At 44.2% G+C, this 12,035-nt stretch overlaps 1 protein-coding gene across 1 annotated transcript; it reads left to right on the forward strand.

The window, feature by feature from the left end:
• The first annotated feature begins 1,387 nt into the window (after positions 1-1,387).
• On the forward strand, positions 1,388-10,610 carry CALM1 (calmodulin 1). The gene is made up of 6 exons (XM_030240268.2): positions 1,388-1,529; positions 4,450-4,480; positions 5,446-5,589; positions 7,562-7,668; positions 9,130-9,265; positions 9,492-10,610. Exons 1-6 carry the CDS (start codon positions 1,527-1,529, stop codon positions 9,518-9,520), a joined length of 450 nt encoding a protein of 149 aa, XP_030096128.1. The 5' UTR covers positions 1,388-1,526; the 3' UTR covers positions 9,521-10,610.
• Positions 10,611-12,035: the final 1,425 nt, after the last annotated feature.

Consider the following 12,035-nt stretch of genomic DNA (forward strand, 5'->3'; position numbering starts at 1 on the left):
AATCAACATCACTGTTCGGTAGTTAAAAAAAAAAAAAAAAAGAAGGCGTATCAAAAAATAGGAGGATGGGCATTCCACATCTAAAATGGAAGCTGTCTATTAACCTATCATTTGCAGACTTGCCAGCTGCAAATTGGTTTTCTGACACCATTTCTTACAGTAGTTGCTATACAAATATTAGAATGGCTTGGGAACCAAACTTGACACATTAAATATGCTTTTTTGTTTGCTGAGAAATCCCTCTATATTGCAAACAGGTGACTGTAGTGCTTGCCAACCTATCTCTGTGTTTCAGAAAGGCAAGCAAATAAATTGTAACTTCAGTGCCAGAGCTATTGAAACTGTTAAACAGAACCAAAATGATTTTGTCTTTATTCCAAACACTGAAAGTATGCACGCTTTTTCAAAATCATAGAATAAACAAATGAATTTCAAAAGATTTGCTACACTGCAAGCAGATTTATCAGAATTATGACCACACTGGAAATACTGCAAGCCTCCCAATCCAGAGAGAGGCCCAACTTAAACATTCAAATAAAAATATCTCAAACTAAAACAAATCTCAAAATCTAAGGGAACCTGTCATGAATGGAACCAAAATCCTAGATTTCAAAGTGGATCCATGTTTGTGCTTCCATGCCTGTTAAAGGAGGTACAGTGTGAATACTACAATATTTTTTGGGGGGTTATTACCAGTGTGGACAAAATCCTCAGAGCTGACAGGGAAGAAAAGAAGAAAACACTTTGACATCAGGACATGCTTTTGCTGCCTCTCAATTGCAGGCTTCTGAAGAGGCTGAAGTGACACCTCAGTTGTAGACCATCCGATTCTGGATTAAATTTCGCCGTCGTCTGGATTTCGGCGCTTGACAAAAGCCCTATGATCAATAAAAAAGCAGCTGTGCTCTCTTCAACATTTTAGTTTTACAGTCGCTGTCATACACGCCTTGTCATGGAAAAATAGTCCTTTATTAACGTTCTCCCCCGTCCCCGCGCCATCATCCTCTCCCAGGTGCCGCTCCGGACTCCCCGGGGGAGCGCGGGCCCGCCCCGCCGGCGGGGATGCTGTCTAGAAAATAAAAAAAGCACCGACTTGGCCGAGATGCCCCCGCTCCGGGGGTTCCAGCCTGGAGAGCGGCGGGGACCCGGCGGCGAGGCAGCTCCCCGCGGGCTGCGCCGGCACCAGCGCCTGGCAGAGGGGAGCCACTGCCGGGACCGGGCTGCCCTCACCCCTCTGGGGGCGCTCGGTCGCGGGGCTGCGGGAGCGGCCCCGCCGGGGGAGGGGAGGGGCCGGGCCGCCGAGGGGCAGGGCCTCCCGCCGCAGTCACCTCGCACATACCGCGCCGGGAGGAGGGAAGAGGGCCCCGCTCCGGCGGAGGGATACAGCCCCACGTATATAGCGGGCGGCGCAGGCTCACAGACACAGCACTCTGTGAGCCGCGCCGGGAGGAGGCAGCAGTTGCCGCCGCCGCCGCTCGTGGTCGCGCAGTTCGTGCAGCCGCCGCCGGGCCCGCCGCCGCCGCGCCATGGTAGGGGGCTCGTTCGCTCGATCGGCCGGGCGCGGCACGGGGTGCCCGGGCTGGGGCGGGGGCTGGTGCGCAGTGCGCTCCCTGCGGAGCTGGGGACGGTCGGGTTGGTGGAGCCGGGCTGTCCCCGGGGAGGAGCGGGGGTGTGGGGAGCCTCGCGAGGGCCCTTCCCGCCATGGTCTCCGCGGCTTGGTGGCTGCGGACTCTTCCTCTCCCTACCCCCCGCTGCCTTGCGCGGGATTGCTGTGGAGCTACGGCCCTTCCTCTTCCGCTGCTTCCTTCCCCTTTCCCCGGGCCTGCCGTGTGGGCGCCCCGGCCCCGCGCCCTCCCGCCCCGCCTCGCTTTCCCTCCCCTGCGGAAAGGGCCGGGCGCGTCTCCCCGGGGCCACGGCCCCAGCACCGGGCAGGGCGCGCTGCGGGGCGGGGCGCGGGTTTGCGGGCGAGGATCCCGCTCGGCTCCGGCACCAGCTGCACTGCGCAGGGAGCGGGGGGGCGGCCGGGGGAGGGCACCGCGCTGCAGCTACTGCGCCCCCGCCGTCCTCCCCCGTCGTCCCCCCCCCCCCCCAAAAAAAAAAACGCAGCGGCGGCGAAGCCCATCGCCGTCTGCATTACATCATGTCTCCTCCTCTTCCTCCCGGCCCCCGCGCACCCCCCGGCCGCGGGGACCGGGGCGCTGTGCGAGTTGTTCGCTTGGAAGCGGCCCAGCTCCTGCATGGGGGGCTCGGGGCGGGAGGGGCGCAGCCTTCCCTCTCCCCGGGGGCTGCGGGGGAAGAGCTCCTGCCCCAGCCGCCCGCTGGAGGAAAGGCCGTGGGGAGGGAAAGCTGGCCGCGGAGCCCGGGCGCCCTCGCGGTCGAATGATGAGGACGTGGTGTGGCTGCCGGCTGGAGAGGGAGGGAGGGGAAACGGGGACGCACTGCAGCAGTGGGTGGCTGCTGGCCGGGAAGGGCGCCTGTTGCGCTGGCGGGCTGCGAGTTTCCCGCCCCGCCGGCCGGGCGATGCCCGCCGGAACGCATCCCATCATCTGCCGGGTGATCGCAAAAGAGAGCAAGAGGAAGGGCTGGGATTTTCCCGGCGGTTTTTCGCTTCCTGAGAGAGCGGAGAAACAGTTGCAGACTGAGCTCTAGTCGCTTTTTGGCAATGTGGGTGTTCCTCGACCCTGTCTCTGCATCTCCCCTTCCCGTAGGAGAAGCCTGACATCACCAGGACAGGATTTGATGACTTGGCTGGGTGGGGTGATGGCTCCAGCCCTGGCTCGGTACCTTTGTCCTGTAGCTGTGGTAAGGGTATATATAGTTAGTGGCTGTGCCTGTTGCTCGGAGAGGTGAGCCCCTTGGCAGTGTAGGGTTGGGTTGTGTCCTCAGGCATCACCGAGTGTGCGAAGGTTTTGGGGTTTTGTTTTGTGTTTTTTTTTTTTTTTTTTACTTGAAATATGATTTTAGAAACGTTCAGCGAGCTCTGATTAATGGGGCTGTACTGGTGCTGTGGGCTGGAGGTTTTTTGCCAAGGTGTGGCTCTGTTTCCTGTTCTGCAGGGCAGTGAGTCTGTTATGTAAATTCCTTAGATAATCTTTAAGTGAAACCTCGCATTTTCTGGAAAATCAAAAAGAGTGCAGGAAGTTGAGCCGGATTTTGAGCACAAGCTTTTTTGCAGTTATTAAAGAAGACTGTCTTTAGCAGTTTGCATTTCTACCCTTTTCTCCTTCCTCCAACACACTGCATGTGGGGAATTGTTTAATCTTTACATACAGTCCTTAAAAGAAGCCCCCTACCTAATTACAGATGAGATCTGTGTATTTCCCTTAACATATAGAGAAGATTTTCAACCCTATCCTTTTCCCATATACAGGAGCTTAACATTGCATAGCTGATTAATTCTCCATTGTATTTGTTGCTCTTTGCTGCAGTTAGATGGTTTTTATACTTAATATTTTAGGACAAGAAGGGTTTGCCTACCTTCTCTAACCTACAAAATTCTCCATTCTCTTTGTAAAAACAGTCCAGTAAAATGTGTTTAAAAGAAGTTACTATCTCATATTCTTCCATATCTGTGATTGAGCATGTAAAAGTCTCTCCCTTTTTTTTTTTTTCTTTACTAGGAAAAGGCATATTTTTCCATAGAGAACTGGTTAGCTCCTTTGAGTCCAAACTGAAGGTTTTTGTGATGCTCTATCCATACATAGGGAGAGGCTTCTGGAAGGATGTGGCTACCACAGTTAAGCTCTAGAAAGCCCTTCTGATTACCCACTGAGCCGTATACCTTTGTATGCAGCAGTGCCCCTTGATGTATAGAAGGTCATAAGCAGGCTTTTTAAATCTTGCCATTTAAAATTTATATATAAAACAGCCTGCATGTCTTGGCTGAATGGAAAAATACTATGATGCCTGAAAACTAATTTTCTTTGTCAGAGGTGGCAAAAAATCTCTATAACACTGAGATGTAATTGGTAATGTTGCAGCAGAGCCCCTCCTGTGGGGCTGGCAGAGGGCTGGAGGCTGCTGCGGTGAGGTGGGGAGGGCAGGGCTGGAGCGACGCATCAGCCCACGCGTGTGCGGTACCCCCACGCTGCCCTTCTGGGAATGGCATGTGCTGTGAAACCCCAGACACAGAGTACTGGGGATTTTGTGCCTCTCTGACCAATTGCAAGGAGCCTGCCCAGTGTCCTTCACTGGACCAGATCTGATTCACCAAGTTGCAGGATGGCGTTCGGTTCTTCATATGCGGTTTCAAACCAAGTTAGCCTATATGCTTTTGGAAACAGCTATGGTGTAGGTGAGTGCAGTCTCCTTGTAGGGACAGAATTCCAGGGTTTGAAAGTGACTTCATGAGAGTAATGATAAATCACTTCTGAAATTGAAAGGAAGTGCCTCATGGCTTGACAGAGCTAGCGGTAAACAGTATTCTAAAATGTTCTATTCTTCGTGTAGGCTGATCAGCTGACTGAAGAACAGATTGCTGGTAAGTGTTTTGATGATAATTTTTTTTTTTTGCTAGCTCTTGTGACTAAAAGAAAATATATTATCTCAAGCGTAGTGGAAAAATACATCTTTGACAGTTTAAAATCTGTACTACCACTTTTGAAAAGCGCTCACTTAAAAAAAATCCCAAACTAAAAAAAAAAAAACAGACAAAAATATTCTGGAAGATTACTTCCTCATTGCCTCTTAATTTAGACTTCTTATTCCTTGGACTACAGATAATGATATTTTTTTTAGATGTTCAGACTTGAGCCAAGTTCTCCTAGATTTCTGGCAAACAGAAATAATTGCTAGACTCAAATGAACTACTTAGAGTCAAAGGAGACCTAGGTACTCTTTAATAGAGTGAAGACCAACTACAAATGAAATGGCAACAAATAAACCTCAGATTGGTTTATTGCACATTGTTACAAGCCAGTGTCTTTTAAATAAATCTTTTAATAAACTGCCTGTAATTCAGGCTGGTCAGGAGAAGGAGCATTATTGGACCTTCTGGAGACCAGTCCCCCATTTGTGGCTGACACTAATTGTTATTATCTGCTGACTTGAAAATAAGTGGTAAATGACAATGCTTTTGTTCTTCTAAGTCTGTTAATTGTTAAGGGAAACCAGTGGCTCCTTTCCCTTATTTCAGACAGCTGCTGTTTGTGGAGCTACTGTGCTTCAGGCAAGATGCAGATGCATGGAAATGAATTACAGAGTTGTAAATGCAGATAAATAGCCACATGAAATAAGTTTGAATTTACTGTGAAAGTTGTGTTGGTATTGTAAGTAATTTTTTATTTGTATTTGAGAGTGTTAATTCTCTCAATACAGGGACAGTTAGATAAAAAGAGAAAATGTTTCTTAGAATTGTGCCAGGCTTTGTCAGTAGAGTGCATTTTTAGTCTCTGGTTTTCTCACGCTGGTCATGTCTCTAAACACTGGGACTGTTTCTGCCTCTAGAATTCAAGGAAGCCTTTTCCCTATTTGACAAAGATGGTGATGGTACTATCACAACAAAAGAACTGGGAACTGTCATGAGGTCACTGGGTCAAAATCCAACAGAAGCAGAATTGCAGGATATGATCAACGAGGTAGATGCCGATGGTAAGTGTTGGGAAGGTGCTGTGATCATCTTTAATGTGTATGACCTCCACACCTGGGCTTAAACTGCATTGACAAGACTGTGACATAGAGCTTTTACAGCAGGTTCAAAATGCTGGACAGACTCTAATCTCAGAAGGATGTCAAAAATGCTAGCAGTATTCATGAGACTAAAACCAGGCAATAGGCAAAGTTATGCTATTTGTCTTTAATATTTTATGGGTCACAGGCTTCCTATTGCTATCTGACTTGCCCTGACCTGCCATTAACCTGTCTTTCCATCCAGCTTTTCTGTATGTGTTTTATCAGCCCATAGCTTTACCAGTGTCTGCGGTCTTGGCTAAGGCAAAAAATGTGTTTTCAATGGAAGTTTAGCACAACAGGAAGAGTGTATAATCTATCTAGTGAATTAAATCCCTAATAGATAGAAAGGGGCTATTGGAGGTAAAGGCAGAAAGCCCTCCCCATATCAAGGCTAACAGAATTATTGTAAAGAAACACCAGAGAGCCCATATCGAAACATTTGTTGTGTTTCTGAACTCCACATAGGCTAACAGTTTTAAAAAGGAATAATATTTCCCCTGCTCAAGGATGTCAAGCCTCTAGTCTTGTATGTTGGTTGTGATAGTGCTTTTTCTCTAACCATTTTGTAAAAGAAGAGTGAAAGTATATTGGCAAGAGTATAAATTACTGGATTATCAGGCCATATTAAGTAAACTACTTTCTTTATAAAAGTGTAAGTTAACTTTAACTGCTAGGTTTTGCTGAAACTGAAAAGCTTCAGTGTCTGCAGTGGTATGTAGAGTTTGTGTATAGTAGCTTCTTTAGGCTGCAGCCCAAATGCTGCTCTGGTGGACTTAAAACAGAAGGAGACTGAGGACTTCAGATAAGTGTGCCTGCCCAACTGTTTAAATTTGGGTTACAGCAGAATGCTTTGCTATTCTTCTGCATGTTCATTGAGGTTGTTTTCAAAACTGAGTGTGGACCTGTGTTCATATTTTACTGGTACATAAAGCTGGCCATGGCCTGAATCCGTAGGATGCAAGGATTTTCTTTTAACTTCATTAGTTGCACAATGAATTTGTATGCTTCTTTAAATCAATGGGTAGATCTTAATTGCAGTGAACTGTTTAATGTGGTTTTGTGAACTGCTTAATTGCCTTTTTGGCATATAGAGCTGAATCCCGACTATACAAATCTAGTTTCTTCACCGCACCACTTTTTTGCTAGCTTTAAGCAGCCTGAAATTTAAATCTTTGCTTTGAATGAAGAGCTTAATCTCAGGGGTGAGGCCTGGATGTCAGCAGGGATTTTCAGTTTTGCAGTAAAATACCTTTTGGTGTTTAAAGAACACCTACAGCTAAGCTTATCAGTAATAACAAATAATGTCAGCTTTTCTTGTGTCACTGGAATTTGCAAGTCCTTGTTGCCTGTTAGAATGGTTTGTTGCTTTTGTTGTGTGCAACTTTGGTTGATAAGGTAGTTGATTTTTAGAAAGAAAAAAATATTTACAGTTCAGTTTAGAGTGATGCTCCCAAATATTAGATGACCTTGGATTCCAATGGCAGCTTAATATGTGTTCTTCCTGGAAGACACAACAATTGAGAGATTATAAAAAAATTAAAAGGTTGATTTTGTGGGAGTTATTTGAAGTACAAATAAGTCTTATTATTGGTTAACCTTGACACGTCAAACTGGCATTTTACTTCTGGCTTCGGTGGCAAATCGTGTGGCTTGTCCTTGAAAGAAGGCAGCAGTTGATTTTGTGCAGGAACAGAGTGGCTGCTGTGTGTTATAATAGCAAAAAGGCAGTGGTAGCAATTTAGAGAGAGGAACCAGTTTGTCTATAAGGACAGCTAGTAGAGTGTCTGGCAGTCTTGTCCCTGGATAAGTCAAATGCCAAATATTTGGTTTTTTGTGAAGAAAAGCTTGGAAGTTTTTGTAAGTTAATTTTTGCAAGTTTTTTTTTATTAAGGCAATGGGACTATCGACTTCCCTGAATTTTTAACCATGATGGCCAGAAAAATGAAGGACACAGACAGCGAGGAAGAAATCCGTGAGGCATTCCGAGTCTTTGACAAGGTATTACTAAAAGTACAGCTACTCTTCTAAAGCAATAATGTCTGTATTTTCCTTAGTCTTTTCTCTCTTCTTGTCTAGAAGGAGAAAAAGTCCTCTAGTAGAAACAGAGGAATTGGAAACATAACAGAGATTGTTCTGAATATAGAACCAGAGCTGCTGCAGCCTGGTTCTACTTGCTTTATACAGCAAGGTCTAAGCTTTAGGCTCATCCATGAGGAAAACTTTCTGGCCTTTCCTTAGAAACAGAGATTAGCAGACCTTAATGCTTGGTGGGGATGGGGGCTGGGGTGGAGTTTGAGATGTGTGGGTAGAGGAAGGGGATTTTTCTCTGCCTTTTGACTTTGGGGGGAATGGGGAAACATTTGCATGGATGCACATGGTTTTATGCTACCCTATGGAAGCTTTTGAAGCCAAGATGATGTGATCAGTATTTGGAGGTACATGAAGTATTACATGTTCTCTTTTCAAAATGTGAAGTTTGAGGTTGCTTTCATGAAAACTTAAGAGCTCAACCCCCTTGACCTTGGTTAAGAATACCTGGGCATATATCAGTTTTCTAGAACAGAGGTTTCCCTCTTTGGGTTGTTTGAACATGACAGATGTTATACAAGAATTGCGTGGAGTAGGTGGATGGTGCAGCTGTAAAGCTAATACACGTGCATGTGTGGAAGAAGACTTTACTACTACTTTTTATAGAAAAAAAGTGTCATTCTCTAGTACTGTGCTGAAAATATGGGAGTATTTCTGCAGACAAGATTAGTGTTTAAAGCCACTGACGTGGGTTATCTATTGGTGGTGGCCATATCCTACTCTAAGACAGTGTATTCTTCCAGTGTATGGAATTTCTGAAGTGGCTCAGAGCGAGCTTCAGGTTTGGATGTTGCAAATAGGGACATTGGCTTACAAGTGTCTATTTCTCTTCTCTTTTTAATTTTGCCATAAAACTTCTTAAAACTCCTTATGAGTAGAATTTCAGTGCTTTCTTTGATCTGTTCTTTATCATCTCATCCAAGAAGCCAAACATAGTGAGCTGCAGACTGGTTATAGAGGTAATGTTAACACAGAAGAGAAAGTTGACTTCATTCTTGCTGGTGGGGAAGTGGGTCTCTTTTTGGCCTTGCTTAGGCAGCAGAGACTAAACAAAAACTTTTTTGGTTTTGTTTCTGTGTTTATTTTTGAAAGCTCTTTAAAAACATTAAAAATACCTTATCACAACTACAAGTCAGGCATGCAGCTGTTATTACAGCACAATAATTGTATGGAAGGATATGGTGTCATGCATGCCTCAGAAGGTGGTGGGACTGATACATACTGCAGTGTGTACAGTGTGCCAGGTCTACACATCTGTCCCAGGTGCTGTAAGGCTGCTTCAGAAGCAGTTACTGGAAACCTACCTGTAGTTTCCACGTTAGTCTATGTCAGGGTTGTTGTTCATGGTCTTGTGCAACTCTTTTTTCGTAGGATGGCAACGGCTATATCAGTGCAGCAGAACTACGCCATGTTATGACAAACTTAGGAGAAAAGCTAACAGATGAAGAAGTAGATGAAATGATCAGAGAAGCAGACATTGATGGGGATGGGCAAGTCAACTATGAAGGTAAAAAATGCTTGTCTTGACTCAAAACTATTACTCAGACTGAGGAAAGCCTGTTGCATAGGGCATTAGTTTTTAATACTTGAGACACTAGTTATTCACTTGTCCCCTTCTGTGGACAAAAGCTTAGCTGCAGTGAAAGGTGCTTTTTGTTATGCCAACTGTGTTTTAGGCTCTTTTGATTTGAAGTACGCTGGAGACAGTAAATGGTGACTTTTTATCTTTTCAGAATTCGTACAGATGATGACTGCAAAGTGAAGAGACCTCCTTTACACCTTTTTTCCTCTAGAAGAATCAAATTGAATCTTTTACTTACCTCTTGCAAAAAAAAATGTTCATTTATTCATTCTGTTTCTGTATAGCAAAACTGAATGTCAAATTACCTTCTGTCCACAAACTGCATGTAATGGTTGGTGGTCCTGTCCCTAAAAGATAAAGTTAAACATCAGTTTTACAATATAAATAATTGTACTACCTTGAAAATAAAAAAAAAAAAGGAAGCACTTAGTGAACTCAAAAGTTCCATTTGCTAATGACTATTACACTGTTTGGGCTGGCCAGTTTTTCATGCATGCAGCTTGACAATTGAGCACAGTCAGACATGTGTATTAAAAGGAAAAAAAAACCTAAAGGATCCACTCTCTTGTTCAATAGTGGATTCTAGTTCAATTTGTAGTATAAATTGTCATAGCTGGTTTACTTTAAAATTGGTTTATACCTCAGGATGGTATGCAGCAAAATGGTTGAAGGATGCAAAACTTAAAGAAAATGCCCTAAAGGTTGAATGGTTCTCCTGTACGTAGCAGTGTGCTCCAAAAATAGGATGATCTTAACTATGGATGGCATGTCTGTGTTAAAATACTGGTTTAACATTGTCTGCATTGCACTATAGTGAAACGGGTGTCAGGCTGTTACCGTTCACAAAATTTTTAAAAGAAACCTTCACCAAGGGAGCATCTTTGGACTCTCATATTTTTAAAACCTTCTGTACCATGACTTGGAGCTGGCGGAGTAGCCTGTGGACTTCAGCACAACTATCAACATTGCTGTTCAAGATATTACAGTTTATGTCCATTCCAAGTTGTAAATGCTAGTCTTTTTTTTCCAATAAAAGACCATTAACTTAAAGGTGGTGTTAAATGCTTTGTAAAGTTAAAATATATATATATAATTGAGATAATAAACCAAAAAAGCAGTAGGAAGGAAGTGTTTCTATGAATGACTTGCTGCTAAATTATAATGCACATGTATGCAATAAGTTATCCCCTATCTTTTCAAGATGGCAAGAACTGACCTCCTGTAACCCAAGACCTTTGCTATAAATAAATGAACTTGTGCTTGCCTTTCATATTACGACAATGTTAATTTAGTTGGTCTCAAAGTCGTGTAATGCTGACTCGTCAACTATCAGCACAGAAGTAACACCTCATTTCACTACAGTGGAGAGCTCTGAGCATGCATGTCAATACTGGGGAAACATGTATAGATTGCTTATGTTTTTTGACAGGTTATAAAACTAGTGGGAGAATTTAAACAGCATGGACTTCATAGATATCTGTGATTCTCAAACATGCCAAAAATGCATTTATCTGCCCGCAGAAAGAAATCAAAAGGACATTTTACAATATATATTTAAAAAAAACCAAATTAAGCCTTTTTGGAAACTGGGGCTATTATGTCTTGACTTTTCAAACACTTGCATGAATTTTGTGGGGTGGAGAAGAGGACTAGGGTTAATTTAAAACGATCTTGTTACTTCTGCTTTGCATGCACTAGCAGTGCTTAGTCATTCCAGTTCTCTGAATAAGTGTTCTCTGATCCTTCAGCTTCCCCATGAATGAGTGGCAAAGCAGCCATGTGCACTCTTCTTTGTCTGAAAGAAGAATGCTTCTTCTCTTTTTTTTTTTTTTTTTTTTTTCATTTTTTAAGCAGAGCCTCCATGTGGAAGGCTTTTATGCTTGGGAGGGAGGGACTACAGCATAATTACTGACTGTAAGTTTTTGTTTCCAAATGTAATGGGTTGAAAACTAATCGTTTGATTGCATTTGGTTTGGGAGAGTATTGATACCATCTCTAGGAAGAGATACGAGTCTCCATTCATCCTGTCTAACTGAGGTGCGTGTGTTAAGAAGTTGATTTGCTCAGTGGGGGGTCAAGAGACACCTCCAGAAGGCAACTGAGACTGCCTGCCTTCAGTAATTTTTATTTTTTCCCCTGGGGGGTGGGGGGAGTTCTGGGTGACCAGACCCAGACACCTTAACCAAGTGCCTAAAAGTTAGATGGGCTGAATGTAGGCAATTGCTTAGGTATCTATTTGTTGCAAAGGCTTAATACTGTGGCTGTGAATGCTGTCCAAGCAAACTGGCCTCACTGTTGGGAATGTCTGACTACCATTTGAAAGTCGAGTCTTGCATAGCAGCTGCAAACTACTACTTTAGTAGTGCTTGAGAGTGGCTGCACTGATTCTGTAGACCAGCTTTTAAAGAGAACGTACTCAAGAGACAGGCAAGGTAGGAAGCATGGTTGCAGCTCTGAACTAATTACTTCTGCGTGGGCGTGCAGAGATCTTGTCTAGTAGGTAAATGCTTCTTACCATCTATCTTTCATTCACTCATGGGTGGTAGGGTAGTTCACCTAAGAACAGCTGCTTTTAGCTTACTCAGTGTGCTCTGTGCTTGCTAGCAGAGACCTCATCCTGCAAGAGGTTCTTGGCTTGATTAGAAATTGTCTGGCAGTGTGCAGTGTTGGTATGCCCTGTAACTGAATCTGCCTG

The sequence above is a fragment of the Serinus canaria genome, chromosome 5 (assembly GCF_022539315.1).
Source record: "Serinus canaria isolate serCan28SL12 chromosome 5, serCan2020, whole genome shotgun sequence".
Classification (NCBI taxonomy): domain Eukaryota; kingdom Metazoa; phylum Chordata; class Aves; order Passeriformes; family Fringillidae; genus Serinus; species Serinus canaria.